This window comes from Equus caballus, chromosome 17 (assembly GCF_041296265.1).
Source record: "Equus caballus isolate H_3958 breed thoroughbred chromosome 17, TB-T2T, whole genome shotgun sequence".
Taxonomy (NCBI): Eukaryota; Metazoa; Chordata; class Mammalia; order Perissodactyla; family Equidae; genus Equus; species Equus caballus.
In genome coordinates, this window is record NC_091700.1 from 25,331,580 (window position 1) to 25,351,043 (window position 19,464).

Below are 19,464 nucleotides of genomic sequence, written 5' to 3' on the forward strand. Positions count from 1 at the left end.
TCTTACTGAGTTTTTTTCCTCCATTTTCCATAATGATGTATTATTGTAGACAAAACCCCTAACTCATGAAATGGGAAGGTCTTGTTTTGTTATGGTATATCTTGAAGCTCAAAGGTTGTGCATGCTGATTTTTTGGTTTTAAAAATACATAATAGGGAAGGCAATTCGCTATTGTAGGTCTTGAAATGAAACATATTACTCTTTTTATCTTTTGATTCAGAATATTTTCTCTGACTAGTAAATGATGACCTTGCATTTAAGGAATTATGTAACACTTCACTAGTTTTTTATGTGTCATTAAGCAAAGCTACCCTAGACATGTAAACTATTTCTAGGTGGAGACATTTAATTCCCCTCCACTACACACACACACACACACACACACACACACACACACACACAGAAAGCAGCTTTTTAAAGATTAAAAGAAGACAAAACAGCAGCTTTGGCCCTTGGAATACTTTCCATTTATATTCCCTGCGAATTTCTTCTTGAGTGAGAAACCCCTATGGCTTGTGTGATAGCTTTTCCTGTAAGCTCTTTTAGCTGTTTAACAATTCTTGCTATAACTGAGTGAAAGCTTTAACCAAGAACTACCTGTGGCATATAAATGCCTTCAGTTTATTGGCTACTTCTGTAGTTGAAAGGAAGTTGAACTATTTTTTTGGACCCAATAAGTTGTCCTTTCCACTTGGGTGTTGAAAGAGCTTATGAGCAGTAGCTGTTCTGATTTTTGTTGGTTGTTTTCTCTAGGGAACAAGCTACCCTCTGAGTCAGCACTGGACTTGAAGATAAATCCTACAATTCATGAAACTGACTGATCCGACTAAAGGATGGATAGTTTGGGCAGCGTTGGACAGCTCTATGAGGGGTCTGTTTGTTTAACCGAAGGGATTGTTGAGTTCAGCAACTTTTAATTCCCCTAATCATAAGGGGTTGCTGTTGTGAAAACAGGGTTTGTGAAGGAATCAGTTCTGGCAATTAACATCGGTATTCTTATTGACTCTGTTTTCATTTTACCACCACACTTCATGAAACAATTCTTTAAAGTATAGCAATTTTACTGCTATTTGTTGCCAGCAAGAATTAGTATGCCTCTGAGAGAGCAGCATAGGAATTTTTCAGTCTAGTTATGAATCCAAGTTACCCTTTTTTCACATGGGGTTGTAAACATTTCTCTCAAGTAAACCTTTTGGCATTTGGGTTATTTCATCTTTGAAAAGGTAGTTTGCGTTTGTGGCTTGAAACTGTTAGGATTAAATTGAACTTAATTTGATTAGTTTATATTTTACTAGATCATGAATAATTTATATTTTCCCTTATGGCTAATATTGTAATATGCTTTTGATAATTAACAATTTTTAGCTTAAAAAGTTACAGTACTTTTTGTATCCGTTGTCAAGTAAATGAGAATAATTATAATGTTTAATTAAATGGATTTTTTATCTGAAACATGAGGGATTTAAGCTACAGAAAGAAAAATTTTCTTATCCTAATGTTTTAGGCCATAATAAATTATGCAGGAATACTGTGGATTGTCTTTTTGGAAGCTTTTAAAAACAGAGTGTGTCATGACATAAGGAATACTTTACCCAAAGGTACATCTGTGTAGTAACACATAAAATTTTGTGGTTTGAGAGTTAAAGGGTTATAAATATATTAATTTTATTTTAATTATTTGAAAGTTAATATGATGTAAAATATATGGGAATAATGAGAATTTTCCCTAGCCAGTATTCAAGCTGATTATTAAATATCTTTAATGTTCAGGCTAGAAGTACAAATGATCATCCATCATATCAGAGTTTGGAAAATTGGGCTTTAGACAAGCGAGCTTTTATACAATTCAACTTTAGGTTCATTAGTTGCATGATTATTAGGACCTTAAGCATGGTACTTTTGGTTAAGAACATTTTAGCCAGTTTTGATAATTATTTGCAAAGCTGAATTTGATCCAATGATGAAATTATTGTGTGGAAAGAAGTATAGGCTAGTATTACGTTACCTTTTACTTCCTAATTCTGTTGCTTTTTGGATGCTGGTTTGTTTTGTACAACCTGAAGATTAGATCCACATTTAAAATACACACATACCTGTATGATGGTTATCTCAGTTATATCTTTGTGTCCAGTTTTTAAAATTTTCTTGTTTTACTTCAGTTTGTGGCTTAAAAGGGATGGTAAAATATTCTCAAATTAAAATTTAATAAAATACAGTCATGTACTGCATAATGACGTTTCAAAGATGGACTGCATATACGATAGTGGTCCCAGAAGATTAGTGCCATATAGTCTAGGTGTGTAGTAGCCTCTACTATCTAAGTTTGTGTAAGTACATACTATGATGTTCACCTAACGACGAGATTGACTAATGACATATTTTTCAGAATGCATCCCCATCCTTAAGCAATGCATGACTGTATTGACTTTCTTTACTTGATGGCAGAGTCTTGAAGGATTATTGCCATTAGTTCCCTTGTTGGGCAGAAAAGTGACCAAAACTAAAATCAAGATTTATCATATTCCTGCATTCTAAGTTGCCATCTATCAAAAAATGCATTTGTTGTTGCCGTTAATGCTGTCTAGTCAATTCTTTTTTTTTTCTTTCTTTTTTTTGAGGAAGATTAGCCCTGAGCTAACATCTGCCGCCAGTCCTCCTCATTTTGCTGGCTAACATCCACGGCCATCTTCCTCTATTTTATGTGGGCCGCCTACCACAGCATGGCTGGGATCTGAACCGGCGAATCCTGGGCCAGCAAAGTGGAACATGTGAACTTAACTGCTGTGCTGCTGGGCCGGCCCCTCTAGTCAATTCTGACTCCTAGCAAGCCTGTGTACAGCAGAGCAGAACCCTAGCCAGTCTTTGTGTGCCGTCCTCACCTTTGGCACTACATTAGGCAATGCTCCACTGCCATTCACAGGGTTTTCATGGCCAGATTTTTGGAAGTGAGTGGTCAGGTCTTTCTTCCTACTCTGTCTTCATCTGGAAGCTCTGCTGAAACCTGTCCACCATGGATGACCCTGCTGGTATTTGAAATACTGGTGGCACAGCTTTCAGCATCACAGTAACACACAGCCACCACAGTGTGATAATTGACAGACAGGTAGTGTAGTTCCCTGACCAGGAAACAAACTCAGGCCATGGCGGTGAGAGCACCAAATCTTAACTACTACAACACCAGGGCTGGCTATCAAAGACACTCCATCAGTTTAATAATAGCCTCTTTGGGGGAAAAATAATATTACTAGATGTATAAATTTGAAAAAATCTTTAATAAAATAATCCAAACATCCATATTGCTGGGATTCTTCAGAAACACTAAATTCTAATCCAGTCTTTTTTTTTTTTTAAAGATTGGCACCTGAGCTAACATCTGTTGCCAGTCTTTTTTTTTTTCCCTTCTTCTCCCCAAAGCCTCCCAGTATATAGTTGTAGGTCCTTCTGGCTCTGCTATATGGATGCCACCTCAGCATGGATTGATGAGCTGTGCTAGATCTGCACCAGGATCTGAACCAGTGAAACCCTGGGCCGCCAAGTGGGGTACACGAACTTAACCACTTGGCCACGGACCCAGCCCCTAATCCAGTCTTTAAATTCAAGGATCTTCTGAATCACTCTTATCTGTAGCAGTTATACATAGCTTCATAGTGCCTTGTTTCTTTTCATAGTACCTAAACCTTTAGAACTGACAGTATAATTTTGAAGCTTATTGTAGACTTCCAGAAACTTTAACAGATAAGTGTTTTGAATTGGTTATACCATCCTCTTCTCCTTTAATATTTTATATGTTCTGAAATTTAACAGTTCTTCTGCCTGTAATCACATTTTCTCTTTAGACTATAACTTTTCCTTCTAGGTGCATTATTTTTATATGACCATTAGTGATGTGAATTTAGGTTAAGTTCAGCTGCATTAAAGTGCTACACTGGGCTGTGTTAGCACTTAAGGGGCCTAGATTCTAGTTTCGTTTCTTTCATCACTGAGTTTATAGATTAAACAAATCATTGAGCTATGTTGGGCCCCAGTTGTCTAATTTGTAAAGAGAGGAGAGAAGCTTAGTCTACTTCTGGCTTAAAAATTGGAAATTGTGGGGCTGGCCCCGTGGCCGAGTGGTTAAGTTCGCATGCTCCACTCCAGGCAGCCCAATGTTTCGTTGGTTCGAATTCTGGGCGCAGACATGGCACTGCTCATCAAACCACGCTGAGGCAGCATCCCACATGCCACAACTAGAAGGACCCACAACAAAGAATATACAACTATGTACCGGGGGGCTTTGGGGAGGAAAAAAAAAAAATCTGAAGAAAAAAATTGAAAATTGTAAAACATTCTCTTCAAATGATTGGTAAGTTCATGAGGTAAATTCTTATTTATCTTTAAATGTAAGTAGATAATTAAGTAGATTCTTAATTATCTTTAGAAAGATAATTATGAATTTAAGGATGACTCAATAAGGTGATTATCATGAAGCAAAAATATTGACTAAGGATTTCTAAATTTAAGATTTTGAAATTTATATATTCTTTTATTTATAAAGCAATGAAGATAACTTTAATCTTTGTGCAAACAAACTTAGACTCAAGGTTATTTAAAATGTAAACATAAAAGAAATTGATTTTATTTTAGGTCAAGTTATTAAGTATTCAAACAGTTTTTCTGAATTAAGTAACTGAATCATGAGTAAAAATTTAGTGCACATTATAGAGCATCACTTATAATGAGCCGTTTTCCCTGAAAACCATTTTTACCACCTTAATAGATTTTAGTTGAGTGACAGTTTTCTCTAACCTTCAAATTGCCATTCAGTTTTTAAAGACTTATTTTATCTATTAAAAAATTGAATCATAGTGTTACGTTTTAGAAAGCAGCATATATGTATATGATCTGTGCATATATACATTTATCTTAGCTATAAATATCTTCCAAGATTTAGGACTGTTTCTTTAGGATACTTTGTAGAACTAGAATTTCTGGAACAAAAGCTGTGAATTGTTTTTAAGCTATTAAAATTGAAAGCAGCTATTTTTATGAAGCATACAGCAAATCAAAGCCTAGATGATTCTTTTTAGGATTGTTCTAAAAGTCCAACAGTTATTTTCTAAGAATAAAGTTTTGTTTCATATACTCCTAATATTTAAATAAGCAAACTTTTTGAATGGCTTCTATAATTTTAGTATGCTAGAAGCTAAAATATGACTTAACTGATGGTATTATGAAGTCTTTTCTATTTAATGTTAGTAGCAGAAATCTTATTTTAAGCCATGACATATATATTTGGTTAGTGTGTATATTTAGATAGGTCAAATACTTAGAGATAGGAGCTGATCAAACACATAGGATCAGCTCCTTTTTATGTGAACTGTATTTAATTTCTCTTTGCTGTATTTCCTGGCCGTGGACTGTACGTCACTAATGTATGTAATTTTTTCTAAATGCACGTAGGCGAAAAGTAGTGGAGTCAATATAAATCCATTGCCCTAATTTAAGGCTTACTTTTTTTCTCCTCCTCCTTCCCAGAGGCATTTGTTTAGATACAAAAAAACAAGACATTTGTCCTTGTGTTTCTCTATAACAATATTCACTTTATTATAGGGCAAAACTATGAAAAAGTGGTGACTATCCTGGAGACAATTCAAGGTATCTGTGTAGAAATGAGCCTGCTATCCTTAAAAAAGCCCGCTTGTAAGGTTGGCCCTTGGCCAACATCTGGGAACTTAGATTTGGGGAATGTTTTCATTGTTCCCCAACTGATAAGGGTGGTTTACTGTGCCAAGACTCTGTGCTAACAATGTGGTTTATCCTGCACATCTGCATTCCTTCTGGGAGTTTGGAATTCTGGTATGTGCTGAGGATGAAGATGCCTATGTGACCAGTCCCCCTGTGAAAACCTGGGGCACTGAGTTTCTAATGGGCTTCTCTGAGCAAATAGATTGCACATATGTTACTGGAGGAAGAGTAAGCTGTGTGATCTCTCACGAGAGGAAGAGCGCGTAAGGAAACTTACACGTGAATTCCTCTAGACTCCACTTGTGTCTTTTTCCTTAAGATATGGATGTGTATGCTTACTACATTGCTGTGATAAATTTTAGCCACGAGTGCAACTATATGCCAGGTCTTAGAAGTTCTCGTGAATTTCTGAACGTAGGGGTGGTCGTGGGGACCCTAATACAGATTTTTTGTTACTAAATTTACTGAGGAACTGAGGATTATATTTTAAAGCAGCTTTATTTATAGAGTAACCATCAACATCATATGGAGAGTTTAGTGCATTTCTGATGTTATTCTGTAACTTTAACATTATATTTCAGAAAGTTCTATTCGATAGAACTCTGTCCTGCATACCATGTAGTTACTTAGAGTATGTTGGGGATTTGTCTGACAGGTTGCATCAAATTGCAAATAACTCCACGACATCCAAACTTTTAATTGTTAAAATGATTACAGTTAAATACTTTCCTTAAACTCACTTTCTCCTGCTAAGAACAGCTAGTGATAGAAATGGACTAAGAAATGAAGCTTGTCTCCAAAGCACTGAAAGAACAAGTAGGGGGAGAAAAGTGCTCTGAGTTCAAGTTTGGACTTGATCTTTTATGCCCCCCCTTTAAATCACCAGTGAAGTGAAAGAATTTATTGATTCTTAACAAGTTTAAGACTGTGTTAGAATTTAGCAATATAAATTTAAGTGTCTGTTTTTGGGGATATAGCTGCCTTATTTTAGGGAGGTGATTGGGGAACTTGCTTAAAAAAATGAATAAAGTATTAAGTGTTTTTAGTAGTAATTTCGTTTTTTGTATTTCTGGATGTGATCATATAAATTCCTTAGTATGATTTTCTCTTAGATGAAGCCCCAAACATTGATCCTGTTGTTAAGAAGATAATGCTTCCTCTATTTTTCTTCAATTCAAGTTCATCTGTTCAATATGAGATATATTTTGTTAATTTCTAATCTCAATTATTCTCTTCAATGTAGTTATACATGACAATTTATTATTTGAGAGTTAGTTTGGTTATTGGAATTGTGTTAAAATCATTAGTGTAACCTAGGTTTTACCTAGGCTACATTTACCTAGAAAGAGTAATTCTAGAATAATCAGACTGCTCTTTCAGAAGAATGTCTTTCACCACAAATTCTTTCAAATTCCTCTCTTTCACAATGGCTATGGCTTGTTTCACATTTGCTTTTAAATATGATGACTGACATCTATACCACTTGATAGCATGAACATTTACTTTTCTTTTCCCAACTTCTTCTTATACTCAGGTAATTCTGATGATGGCATTCTCCATTTCCTCATCATAGCTAATGCTATATTTAGAATCTTGATTATTGATACCAAAAAGAGGAAACTTTCACCTCTATATCTCTTTCTTTTCAACAAATTTATTGTGTGCTGACATTGTGCCATTATGAGTATAGGTGAGAGAGGTTAAGGCACAGTTCTTCCCTACAGAGAGACAATTTGAATTGTGTGGTACTTGCAGCAAAAGATAAAACACAAAATCAGGGGAATAATTTTTAAATATCGGTATCAAGAAAATTTTTATAGAGTTAGAAGATTTTTCAGAAGAATGAATTGGAGTTTACTCTGAGGATGGGGTTTAAAGAATTTGGTGTTGGCATAGAGTGTTGTTGATTAACGTACTAGAGGAGGAAGCAGCTTTGGAGACTTGTGGGTACATGAAGAAGTCTGGTGTCTTCAGGGAAGTTGTGTTGAATCTTTAGATGAATTGAAGAGAATCATCATCATTGCAATATTATCTTCTTATCCATGAACGTGGGCTATCTCTCATTTCTTTTTTCCAGGTCTTTAATGTCTTTCCATAAAGTTTTTATAATTTTCTGTGTTCGAGTCTTAATATATTTTCTTAGATATTCTGAGACATTTCATAGTATTTGTTAGTATTATAATTGGTATCTTTAAAACGTAAAATTTTTTGAATTAATTATTTCTAGTGTGTAAATATGTAGTTGACTTTTATATGTTGGTTACTTTGATAAATTCTGTTGTTTATAATATTTTGTGGTTTCTTATTTGGACAATTCCCTGAAAATAATAATAGTTTTATCTCTTCCTTTGCAGACTTTTTTTCTGTTGTTTTGTTGCATTGGTTAAGACTTTTAGTATGGTATTGCATAGAAGTAGTCGTAATTGACATTTTTGTCTTGTTTCTGATTTTGAAAGAAATGTTTCTAATGTTTTCATATTTAGAATGATTTCACTCTGGCATCTCAGGTGCATTTGTATCTGAGAGGACAACTTTTTAAAACTTGTCTGAGAAAAGAAAATATTACTTTTGCTTTTTCCTGGAAGGGATTTAAAAAGTAACCTTAACATTTGTTCATGAGGCATTTATTCAGTGACTCCTGTGGGCCACAAAGATGAGCAAGACAAAAATATCCTCTTTTGTGGAGTTCACAGCTTTTATTTTTCATTTGAATTGTTTACTATTATCATGTCAATGAAGAAGTTTTTGTTGATAGGTATTGCCAAATTGTCTTCCAAAAGAGATTGTAACAGTTTGTAGCAAAAGTGTATGCCAGTATTTATATGGCACTCACCCTATTAATAATTGTCTAAATAAACTTTTTAATCAATGCCAATCTGAGAAGAGGCCGTTGATATACTGGTTTTAATTTGCATCTCTGTAATTATCAGTGAACAGGAGCATCTTTTTATGTTTAAGGCGTTTAATTTTTTTTTCTATGAATTGGCTAGTTGTGTCATTTGTCCATTTTCTATTGATTGCTTTTTATTTTCTTAATGATTTTAAGAACTATGTATTAAGCAGATTAGCCCTTTGTAAAGTGTTGACAATACCTTTTGTTGCTGTGTAGAAATTTGTTTTTTGGTGAGGAAGATTGGCCCTGAGCTAACATCCATTGCCAATCTTCCCCTTTTTGCTTGAGGAAGATTGTCACTGAGCTAGCATCTGTGCCAGTCTTCCTCTATTTTGTATGTCAGACGCTGCCATAGCATGGCTTGATGAGTGGCGTCTAGGTCTGTGCCTGGGATCCAAAGCTGCAAACCCCAGGGCTGCTGAAGTAGAGCATACAAACTTAACCACTATGCTACTGGGCCAGCCCCGAAGCGTTTATTTTTTGGAGAAGTTAAATTAACATTTTCTTTTTTGACCTTTTCATTTTGTGTCTTCATAACATTGTATTTTTAAAAATATTCTTTGAGATACTTTTTATTTTAAACTCTTAAATATTCAATCTGAATATTTATCTGAAATTTATGTAGGTGTAATAAATGAAAGAGTGAGTTGCTTTTGTTTTATTAAATAAGCATCTGTTTGCTTATATCTTTATTCATTCCATCGTGTAGTGACGACTAGTAGGTTGTCATATCTGACTCTTGTCCATCTCCTCCCCTAAAGTGTGAAATGCCACCTTTATCTTATACTTATTTTTTCGTATGTATTTGAGGTCAAATTTTGTACCTTTTCTGTTGTATTCATGTGAGCCTTTGTCAAACATTTTTGTTGCTGAAGCTTTTATCACTTTTTAATAGCTGATGGTCTTATACCATACTTTTTCTTCTTCCTTTTACTTTTTTGTTCTTGGTTCTTTTTCTCTGTTCTTCCTCTGTATTCGATTTTCTTTAATAATTTTCCTAGCTATTCTTAATGTTTATTTTTCCACATGGATATAATTGGTTTGGCTAATTAAAAAAATTCTATTGCTATTTTTATTGAAATTGCATTATATTTTTAGATTAGTTAAATGCAGAATTGACATCTTATGACAAATAAGTACAGGTATTTATTTTCTTTTGTTCAAATTATCTTTTGTTTCTGCCAGTGGAATTTTAACCTTTCCTTCACATTTCTAGTTAAGTTTATGCCTAGATAGTTTATCTTTTTATTGCTAATTAACATAAGTGGATATTTTTTCACAATTTATTAGTTGCCCGGCCTTCTATTGGATTAATGGAGTTTTCTTGATCTTTCTCTCCTCACCTCCAGCAATGATTCAGATGCTATTTTTTGCTGAGATATAGTTCACATCATAAAATTCACTCTTTTAAACTATACAATTTAGTGGGTTTTAATATATTCACAAGATTGTGGAACCATCATAGCTATCTAATTCTACATATTCATCACCCCCAAAAGAAACTTTATACATATTAGTAGTTACTCCTCATTTTCCCTCTCCCCGGTCCCTGGAAACCATTAATCTACTTTATGTCTTTATGGATTTGCTTGTTCTGGACATTTGATATAAATAGAGCCATACAATATGTAGCCTTTTTGTGTCTGGCTTCTTTTGCTTAACATAATATTTTCAGGGTTCATCCATGTTATAGCATGTATCAGTATTTTCTTTTTACAGGTGAGTAATATTCCGTTGTATGGATAGATTACATTTTGTTTACCCATTTATCAGTTTGTTAGACATTTGGGTTGTTTCTTCTTTTTGACTATTATGCATAATGCTGCTATGAACATTCATGTATAAGTTTTTGTGTGAACATATGTTTTCAGTTCTCTTGGGTAACATGCTTAGGAGTGGAATTACTGGCTCATAGGAGAATTCTATGTTTAACAATTTGAGAAACTGCCAAACTATTTTCCAAAGTGACTGCATCATTTTGCATTTCTACCAGGGATGTATGAGGATTTCAATTTCTCCCTTTTCTCACTAACACTTGTTATTATCCTTGTTTTGTTTTGTTTTTGTTGGTTTATTGTTTTTTGAGGAAGATTAACCCTGAGCTAACATCTGCCACCAATCCTCCTCTTTTTGCTGAGGAAGACTGGCCCTGAGCTGACATCCGTGCCCATCTTCCTCTACTTTATATGTGGGATGCCTACCACAGCATGGTGTGCCAAGCAGTGCCATGTCCGCACCTGGGATCCAAACCAGTGAACCCCGGGCCACCGAAGCAGAATGTGTGCACTTAACTGCTATGCTAATGGGGCTAGCCCCATATCCTTGTTTTGGATTATAGTCATCCTAGTGGATATGAAATGCTATTATTGTGGTTTTGATTTACGTGTCCCTAATTACTAATGAGGTTGAGCTTCTTTTTATCTTCTTTGGAAAAATGTCTATTTGAATACTTTGCCCATTTTAAAATTTGGTTATTTCTTTTTATTGTTGAATTGTTCTTTATATATTCTACATACTAGACATTTATTGAATATATGATTTGTAAATATTTTCTCCCGTTCTGTGGATTTGTTCTTTACTTTTTTGATAGTTTCTTGTGAAGTAGAAAAAATTTGAAATTTTGACGAAGTCCAATTTAAATTTTTTTCCCTTTGGTTATGTGTGCTTTAGGTGTCATATCTTAAAAACTCATTGCTTAGTTGAAGGTCATGAAGGTTTGCGCTTGTTTTCTTTTTAGAGTTTTATAGATTAGCTCCTACATTTAGGTTTTTGATCCGTTTTGAGGTAATTTTTGTAATAATGTGAGGTAGAGATTGAATGTCATATATTACATTTCTGTTTTATTATATAGTGGTCATCACTAGAATTTTACCATGCATGCTTTACTCAGTATGAAATTGTTGAAGAGGAAGAAGGTAAAGATATTAGTTCAAAGATTTTTAATAACTTTGGTCCTTCCTGCCCTTTTTCAATGTTATACTTATCTAGAATTTTAATTACACTTTGGCTTTAACCTATCTCAGACTAATCATTCTTCAATACTTATTAATTTACCTACACATTCTTATAGTCTGTGCCTTTTGGGAAAGGAGTTTTCTCTGTACTGAAGTTGATCATTTAATTGTTCTTTCAGCAGGAGATGTAACAAACCGTAAAAATGTCTTGATGTTCTCCTTATTTGTAAGTTGTGTATAAACTTCAAGGTGACAATTATTTTCCCTCCTTACTTTGAATACATTATTTCATTGTATAGTGTCGCTGATGCCGTCTTCTGTTAATGTGATTGTTCTTTTTTTAGATAGTTTCTCTCTTTTCTGGTAGCTTTTTAGATTTCTCTCTTTATCTTTGACATACTACAGTTTTACCCAATTGATTGAAAGGGATTTATTTTTACTTATTTTGTTCAGAACTCTTGCTCAGGACTTCTTGAATGAGGATTTGTATGGTTTATTTCTTGAAAAATCACAAATTTTTCTTTGAATATTCTTTTTTCTCCTGGAAATTTTCCTTCTCATTCTACCTTTTGTATCTCTTCACCACGCTTTCATGTTTTCCAAGTTTTATTTCCAGCTAGTTTCCTCAAATCCTTCTCCAGTTTACCTTTTTCTTTCTTTGATTATGTCTACTTTGCTATTTAACTCATCTGTTGAGTTGTTTTCTCTTTAAGGGAAGAGCAAATGTCCTGTTTTTTCAAGATGTTTGTCACTTCTTTCATGTCCTTAATCATTTTAGTCGTTTTATCTGTGATTCATTCTTCTCAGGGTGCTAATTCTGAAGTATATTGTGCATACTAATCCTCATTTTGGGAGTTAAGTGGAGTTGTTTTTTGGGGAAAGATCCTTTGTGTTCTGGGTTGTAGAAGTGTTCGTCAGAATGCTTGGTGTTTTCTTCATCCAGGTGTCCACTGCCACTGCAATTCAAGTTTTATGTTAACTTCTCACTGGGATGTTTGTAACATGAAGTTTTCTTGGAATTTTGTCTCCTATATATATATGCGTGGTACAGTTATGGGTTTTCCATTTCTCTTAAGACACCACCCCAAACCCGTTCCTTTCCTCCGTATCGCATCCGCAACAAGTTTATCTTTGCCTCTGTAGGCTGATGGGTTAAAAATTTTCTCATCCTACGTTTACTCATGGTACAGCCTTTTCCAGCCTCCTGGCTTTACACTGGGGTTTAGGTTCCATTCTCTACATTTTATGGGCTGAAGGCCATATTTTATATGCCCATGCGGATATTTAAAGCTCAACTGATAGAGACTATATCTGGCCTAGGTTGTGATTCTCCTAACTCCCCACAATGTAACTTCTTAAGTTTAAATTCTGCCGTAGTTTCTTTCTCTTGGGTTTTTTTCTTTTTAATCTCAGCTATGTTTTAAAATGTGGGTGTTGTATTTTCTCTGATAGTTCCGTGTATTCGTAGCATTGGTGGGAGTTGAGGGAAGGTGTCTGAGTTGGCTCAGATACATTTCTCAGTTCCCAGAAACCGTATTGCCCTAACTGGTTGTTTATGTTTAGGGAGGCTGTTTATTTGGTATATGTTAGTATTGTAACCATTTACTTTAACGAATTCTGTCATTATTTACAAGAGTCTTTTTTGTTGGTTTTCTTGGATCAAATCTTGTCATCCCAAAACACTGGTAATTTTGCCTCCATAAATTAGCCTTGAAACTTTTTATGTCTCATTTCTTTATTTTGTTAATTGCTCTTGTTAATTCCTCCAGGGAGCATTATTGTATTGTTCCTCACTTTTATTTGAATTGAATACTTTTACGAAGGATTTTTTTCAATTGTTCTAAAGCAATTAATTTATCACATATGGCTTAAATATCTCAGTTTTCATATTTACTTAATAAGAAATTATAGTGCAGTTATTGTATATGATGTCACTGAAATGTCGTTCTAAGAATAAAAAGACAAAAAGTAATACAAAAATAAATACAAAAAGAAATATTTCTAATTCAGCTTTTAATACAAATTTTCATTCTTCTAGATTGTCTCTTATGGTATCCTCAGTGTGTTACTGTATTTACTTAAGTATTCTAGTGATTGAGTACCAGTTAATAGCAGGGTTTTGTAATAACCACGATTAGCATCACCCCCCCATATGTGGAAAGATAGAACTTACAAAGAAATATTTACATGTGAGAGAGATGAGATTGAATCTGTTGATTTTAATTCACCTTTATTTTTAACTACTCATTTCTGTAGCGTGGTTCTACTCCTTCATACTGTTTATAATTTAGTATTGTATGTAGGCAGTTAATATTAAGTATGTTGTGGTTATTGTCTTCACAACACAAGTACACAATCTCTCTCTAAGCAGATAGCTGCATATTTTACTCAATTCTTAGTTTGTAGACTATTGTGGTGGCACAAAGCTGTGCCTTTTGTGACTACATTTGATATTTGGGGTTGTTTGAAATTTAGGAGTTAGTTTCGTCTTTAGCTTCCTGTACAATTTAAATATCCTGTTACCCTTGTGGGTGGTGATACTTACTATTGTACATGTTTTACTTTGAGTGTTTTAAAATAATTCCAGTCAGCCTGACCTGAGATATATGAACTCAGATTTCAGTGCTGCAACTTTGTATTAGAATAGCCACGAAATTAAAAATTCTTAAGGGAAGCCTTATTACTTACATCTTGTGAATTCTACCATACATAAATTCCCTTCTTAACTTACCTCAGATTGTTTTCAGATTGTTTTTGGTAATCTTTCTCCATGTATTTGACCTTGAAGAGGGTTTCTACCTTTTGTCTCACTTACATACCTGCTTTGGTGTCGGAATCTTTCTTTACCCCGTGCTGCACCTGCTCCTTCCCACATGGCTTAAGCAATCACACTAATGCTACTAAGTTGATTGGATCCCCTTTCAGTTCTCTAGTATAAGACTTAGGAAATAGACAACTGTATAGCTTATTGGCTAGGAGCACAGGCTTTGGAATCCAGTAGACCTGAGTTTGAATCTTGATTCTTTTGTTTAGTAACCTGTATTTCTCTTTACAATAAATTTTTTAAAATTTTAGGATGTTTCCTTCTCTGTGAGATGAATATGATATACCTATCTTATAGAATTGTTGCGCGGATTAAATAGACTGAGGTATGTGAAGCACTTTTATTAGTGCGTGACACATGGAAAGTGCTTAAGAACTGGTAGCTATATTTGTTGCTGTTACTTAACTTAAAAGGTAGTAAACAAATTTACTCATCTTTGGTGGCTTGGCCAGTTTTATCTTGGAAAGGCTTAGTGACTAGCTTTAGGAAAACTAAATGCATTTCATATTAGATAAGTGGGGAGTATATATCTTTTGAAAGTAGTTTAATCATCTTCCCAATTTTTGCTGTATGGATTAACTTGCATCAGTGTATAATATGGAGTTAGAAAAAACACAGAGAACTCTGGAAGAGTTTTTTAAAAAATTATCCATACATCTTAATATAGTAGTTTGGCTTCCTTATAAATTGTTTTTTAAAGAGGTTTTAGATTTTTAAAGGTTCTCTTAGATACATTTAAGACGTTCTTGAGACTTCCTGGCCTGTTTTAATGTCACTGCAGTAGACATTGTGTTATAGCAGTAGGAGTATTAAATTGGGAGTGGAAACTTAGTTGCTTAGAAACCAGATGAAATAATTATGTCAAAGCTCTTAAGAAAGTGCAAAGAGCTGTCCAGAGTAAAGATAAGTGTAATCTCAGTTCTCAGCTTATTTTTGTTCACCTACATCTTTTCAAAAAACAATATTAATGTTTTGTGAATTCTTATAAATTGAAATTCATATCCCTCTTAATCGTATTTCTGTGACCAGAGGCATTTTGATAACTTTTTTCCTTGAATTGTGAAATAACATATTACTTCGAAGGTGAAGGTTTTTAGTTGTTCCCCACATAGCCAGAAAACAGTTTGTGGATAAGCCAGTTTTTTCAGGCAGTGTAACTGTAGCTCTAGAAACCGTCTTCAATCTCTGCTCAGAACTGATCACCTCCATTAAGCCTTTGATTAACTCTGCCTGGTTTGAATTAATTTGCATCCATCTGCATTTATGCATGTAGTTTACAGTATATTTACATTTGAGTGTTTTTGTAAGTTGTCATATGTCTTTTACATGTGACCTGGTCTTGTTTTCTCAGTTAGCTCGGAATCTCCTGAAGGCTAAAGACAATTGTCCTTTCCCTTTCTTCACAATAGATTCATAATAGAGAATTCTCTGCATATAATGGTTTCTTACTTGTTGTGTGTAGGTAAAACTTTCACTAGAACATAGTGGTATCAGTTGGCCTAATTTTAAAAAGTATGCATCTACAGAAATTTTCAGTTGTTTTAGTGTGTGCCTATTTAGAGTTAAAAACAAAAGGCATCAAAACAGTATACTACTTGATTAAAAGAATATGTTTAAGCTGCCATGTATTTCAGCTAAGACTAGACTTATTTTCTTTTTTGCTTTTTCAAACCATTCTGTTTTGTATTTTGGCCAAAAGAAATCTGGTAGATCTCGTTAAATAGTTTGTTTTTAATACTATAATATTTTATGAGACTTTGGTATTTGTATTAATAGCCATAGTTTTAAATGATTCTTAACAAAAAAGGAATTATGCCTTTTATGAAAGAAAGGTTTTTATAGAATTCATAATTTTCTAGAGTCCTGTCATTTGTTATTTCTCATTTTTCCATTAACCTAATTCATTAAGTTATTGGTGATTCTTATTATTGAAGTTTCTTATGTAAACCTTGATATGGAGGAGACTATACTTGCAATAAATTTCCTAATTTACTTGGAAATGACTATATTTGAGAAAAGAGACTTCTTTACATTTGCTTTAATCAGAGCTTCCTCTAAGACAAAACAAGCTAAAATTGTCTATCTTTGCACTTAAAGAATTTGCTAAAGGTGATGTTTCTTCCAAATGAATGTTTGCATTTTATTTTCCAGATTTTTTTCCCTAAAACCAATTTTTTGCTCCATTAAGAAACGTTTTTACATCTTCTTCAGGAATGTCCTTGTCTGCTGGATCTTCCCCTCTTCATTCCCCCAAGATCACTCCACATACTTCTCCTGCTCCCAGAAGAAGAAGTCACACTCCAAATCCAGCAAATTACATGGTGCCTTCTAGTGCCTCTACACCTGTTAGTAATCCTGTCTCTCAGACTCCGTCTTCTGGTCAGGTGATCCAAAAGGAAACTGTCGGTGGGACGACTTACTTCTACACAGACACGACCCCAGCGCCTTTGACTGGAATGGTATGTCTGCGTTCAAGGAGCAGTGGTAGGACTCTTAGAACAGTTCCTTCTTATTAATGAGGTTAATTGCATCTTTTCACTGTGATAGGAAAAAGTGAATGTTTAATTTTCTAATTTAGATGATAATTCTAATCTCTTCTTATCTTTTGAAAATAATCTGTTTCTGCATTAATAATAACTCTAGTTATGGACAAATCTGGTTTTAATCTGAAATTAGGTTATGTGCAAACTCTAGTTTAGTAGTTTACGACATGTTTTGCTTGTGGGGTTACCTAGTACATGTGCTAGCTGGACTTGATGTTTGCTGACATTTGGATATAGGTATAGGTAGTTTTACTTCTAGTAAGAAGTCAGAGAAAGTAGCTGATTTCTTATCAGTACTTAATGAAAGCAAACTGATGATAAATTCTTGTCTCAGGAGAGGCAGTGATTCAATAGCTAGATTTCTGGATAGTGGAGGACACGTAGTGATAAGAGGCTTCCAGTGTGAGTCATTGGGTTAGGAGGGAGGAGGCTTAGGGAGCCCTGATTATGGATGAGAAGAGACCTCCCAAAGGACTGTGGGGGCCGAGAGGAGGGAAAGGGAAGTATTCTCATGATCCGTAAATTGTACCTTTTTCTCTTCATTATTTTGTCCGTGTTCAAAAATTATTTTTTTAACTATAGAAAAATAAGTAGTAGATGAAGAGCTCATGAATAAGAAAGCCACATTCCATTAAAATATGAAAGCTAATCTAAACTATAGACGTTTGACATAATCATAGGTGATAGGATTAGATGAAAAGTATATTTGGATTTTAGTAAGCAGATTTTGATCCCACAAATTAAATTAATGATTTATTTTTATTGAAGTTAATATTTTACTAAAAGGTTTGAGTGGAAAGACAACAGATTCCTTTTTTATTTTTAATTTCTAAGAGTCCCAGTTCTGCCGTCGTTTTGTGACTCTTGAATCTTAGTACCTCTGAGACTGTTTCCCCAATTGTAAGTGGGGATAATAATACCTAACCACCCTAGGAGAAATAAATGTGAAAACATTTATAGAAGTACTTGTAAATCATGTAAAATGCTTTTTAAAAAATAATAAAATACCTAATAGTTTTTTGTTTTGTTTTGTTTTTGGTCAGAGATCTTTCAAAAATTATCACAGAACAGCTTGCCGAACAGAAGGTCAAATAATTGAGGTAGAGTAGAGACTTTCCTTGGTTCTTTCAAGTAAGAATTCCATTAATCTTTTACAATTTTTTTTGTTTCTTATATTTTATAACTATTTACATTTTTATTATATTTTATTTTATGGTATTTGTAGAAAGAGGTTCTTTTGTCACAAAACTGTCAGCTCTTTTTGTAGATATTATATATGGCGCATTTTTATAATGTTTTTACCCTTCAAACCACTCTTAAAAAATATGCTTATGGTAAACCTGAGCTAGTTAAGCCAAAGTATGCTATCTGATGTAAGGAAACCAAGGCAAGAAAAAGGAGATATTATTCTCCTGCAGGTTATATAGGTTAAAGGAAACTTTACAAGTATTGCAAAACCACTTCCTAGTTGAGTTACAGAGCAGAATAATCATCTGAGGGCGACAGAAATCTGCTGAATTCATTTTTGAAAGAGAAAAAAATGTTTGTTTCAGCTTTTAAAATGTAAAGATAAAACAAAAGAAAAGAAATTTTAGAATGTACTTTGATTTTATGTCGTAGAACAGTGTAGGGAAGGAGAGGCAGAGGAAAAAGAGAAGAAAGCAGGGTGGTGAGAAGAGTCCAAGTGGAAAAATGAAAAACAAGAAGCTGGAAGCAGATTTAGTAACTTTGTTGTAGTTTGCTTGGAAGATAAATATATTGTTGCACCCTTCTCTTGGCTTAAACTGCTGACCCAGAGTAAGTTGGTCCTCTTTCCTGTTGCAGTTTGAAGTGTTCAACAAGTCTAGAGATAAGGCTTTGTTTATGTTGGCCGCAAAAAGCCCTTCATGTGGGCAGTTCTTTGGGCGGCCAGGGCGGTGTTACTTCATTATCTGACTGTACCCAAACACCTTTAATATCTGCTTTCTTCCTTTCTTCCAGTTGCTTTAAAAAAATACTTACAAACTGTTTGTGTAACATTTTTTCCAAAGAGCCTCTCATTGGAGCTTAAATTTTGCTATATCTGAAGAAATATTTCCTTTCTCATTAGGTATTTTAAATTGATTGTTACAATATGAGATTATTTTTTAAATGAATTTATTCAGAAAGTATACTGATAACTGCTGTCCTCTGAGGTTTTAATTTACTATTATTTAAAGATTAAAAATGTAACAATTTATTACTCATTTAAAGATTAAAACTTTATCAAAACTACGATAAAAATTTGTCATTACATTTTTCCCTTCCCTACCTTTTTAGGTATTTCCAAACTATCATATTTATCCTCCAACTGCACCTCACGTTGCTTATATGCAACCAAAAGCAAATGCACCTTCCTTCTTCATGGCTGATGAGCTCCGACAGGTACACTTTCAGAATTCATAGTGGAAATACTTAATGTCTCTTGTGCTTTAGCAAAGAACTGGAGAAAGAACCAGGGCTCTTTTCAGATCATATTATTTACTGTGCTGTACTAAAGCAAATAAA

At 34.0% G+C, this 19,464-nt stretch overlaps 1 protein-coding gene across 13 annotated transcripts in view; it reads left to right on the forward strand.

Annotated features, from left to right (window-relative positions):
- PAN3 (poly(A) specific ribonuclease subunit PAN3) overlaps window positions 1-19,464 on the forward strand; it is a 135,457-nt gene that overhangs the window by 83,436 nt on the left and 32,557 nt on the right. For 8 of the 13 annotated variants that reach the window (XR_002800966.2, XR_011427931.1, XR_011427932.1 and 5 more), the window contains 3 exons: window positions 16,607-16,854; window positions 17,982-18,038; window positions 19,237-19,341. Coding sequence is in view for 7 of the 13 variants with exons in the window: in XM_023621451.2 (XP_023477219.2) it covers window positions 16,607-16,854; window positions 17,982-18,038; window positions 19,237-19,341 (410 nt within the window). In the remaining 6 variants the exon portion in view is untranslated. The remainder of the gene's footprint in view (window positions 1-16,606; window positions 16,855-17,981; window positions 18,039-19,236; window positions 19,342-19,464) is intronic. The other 5 variants (XR_011427930.1, XM_023621455.2, XM_023621453.2 and 2 more) reach the window with 1 other exon arrangement.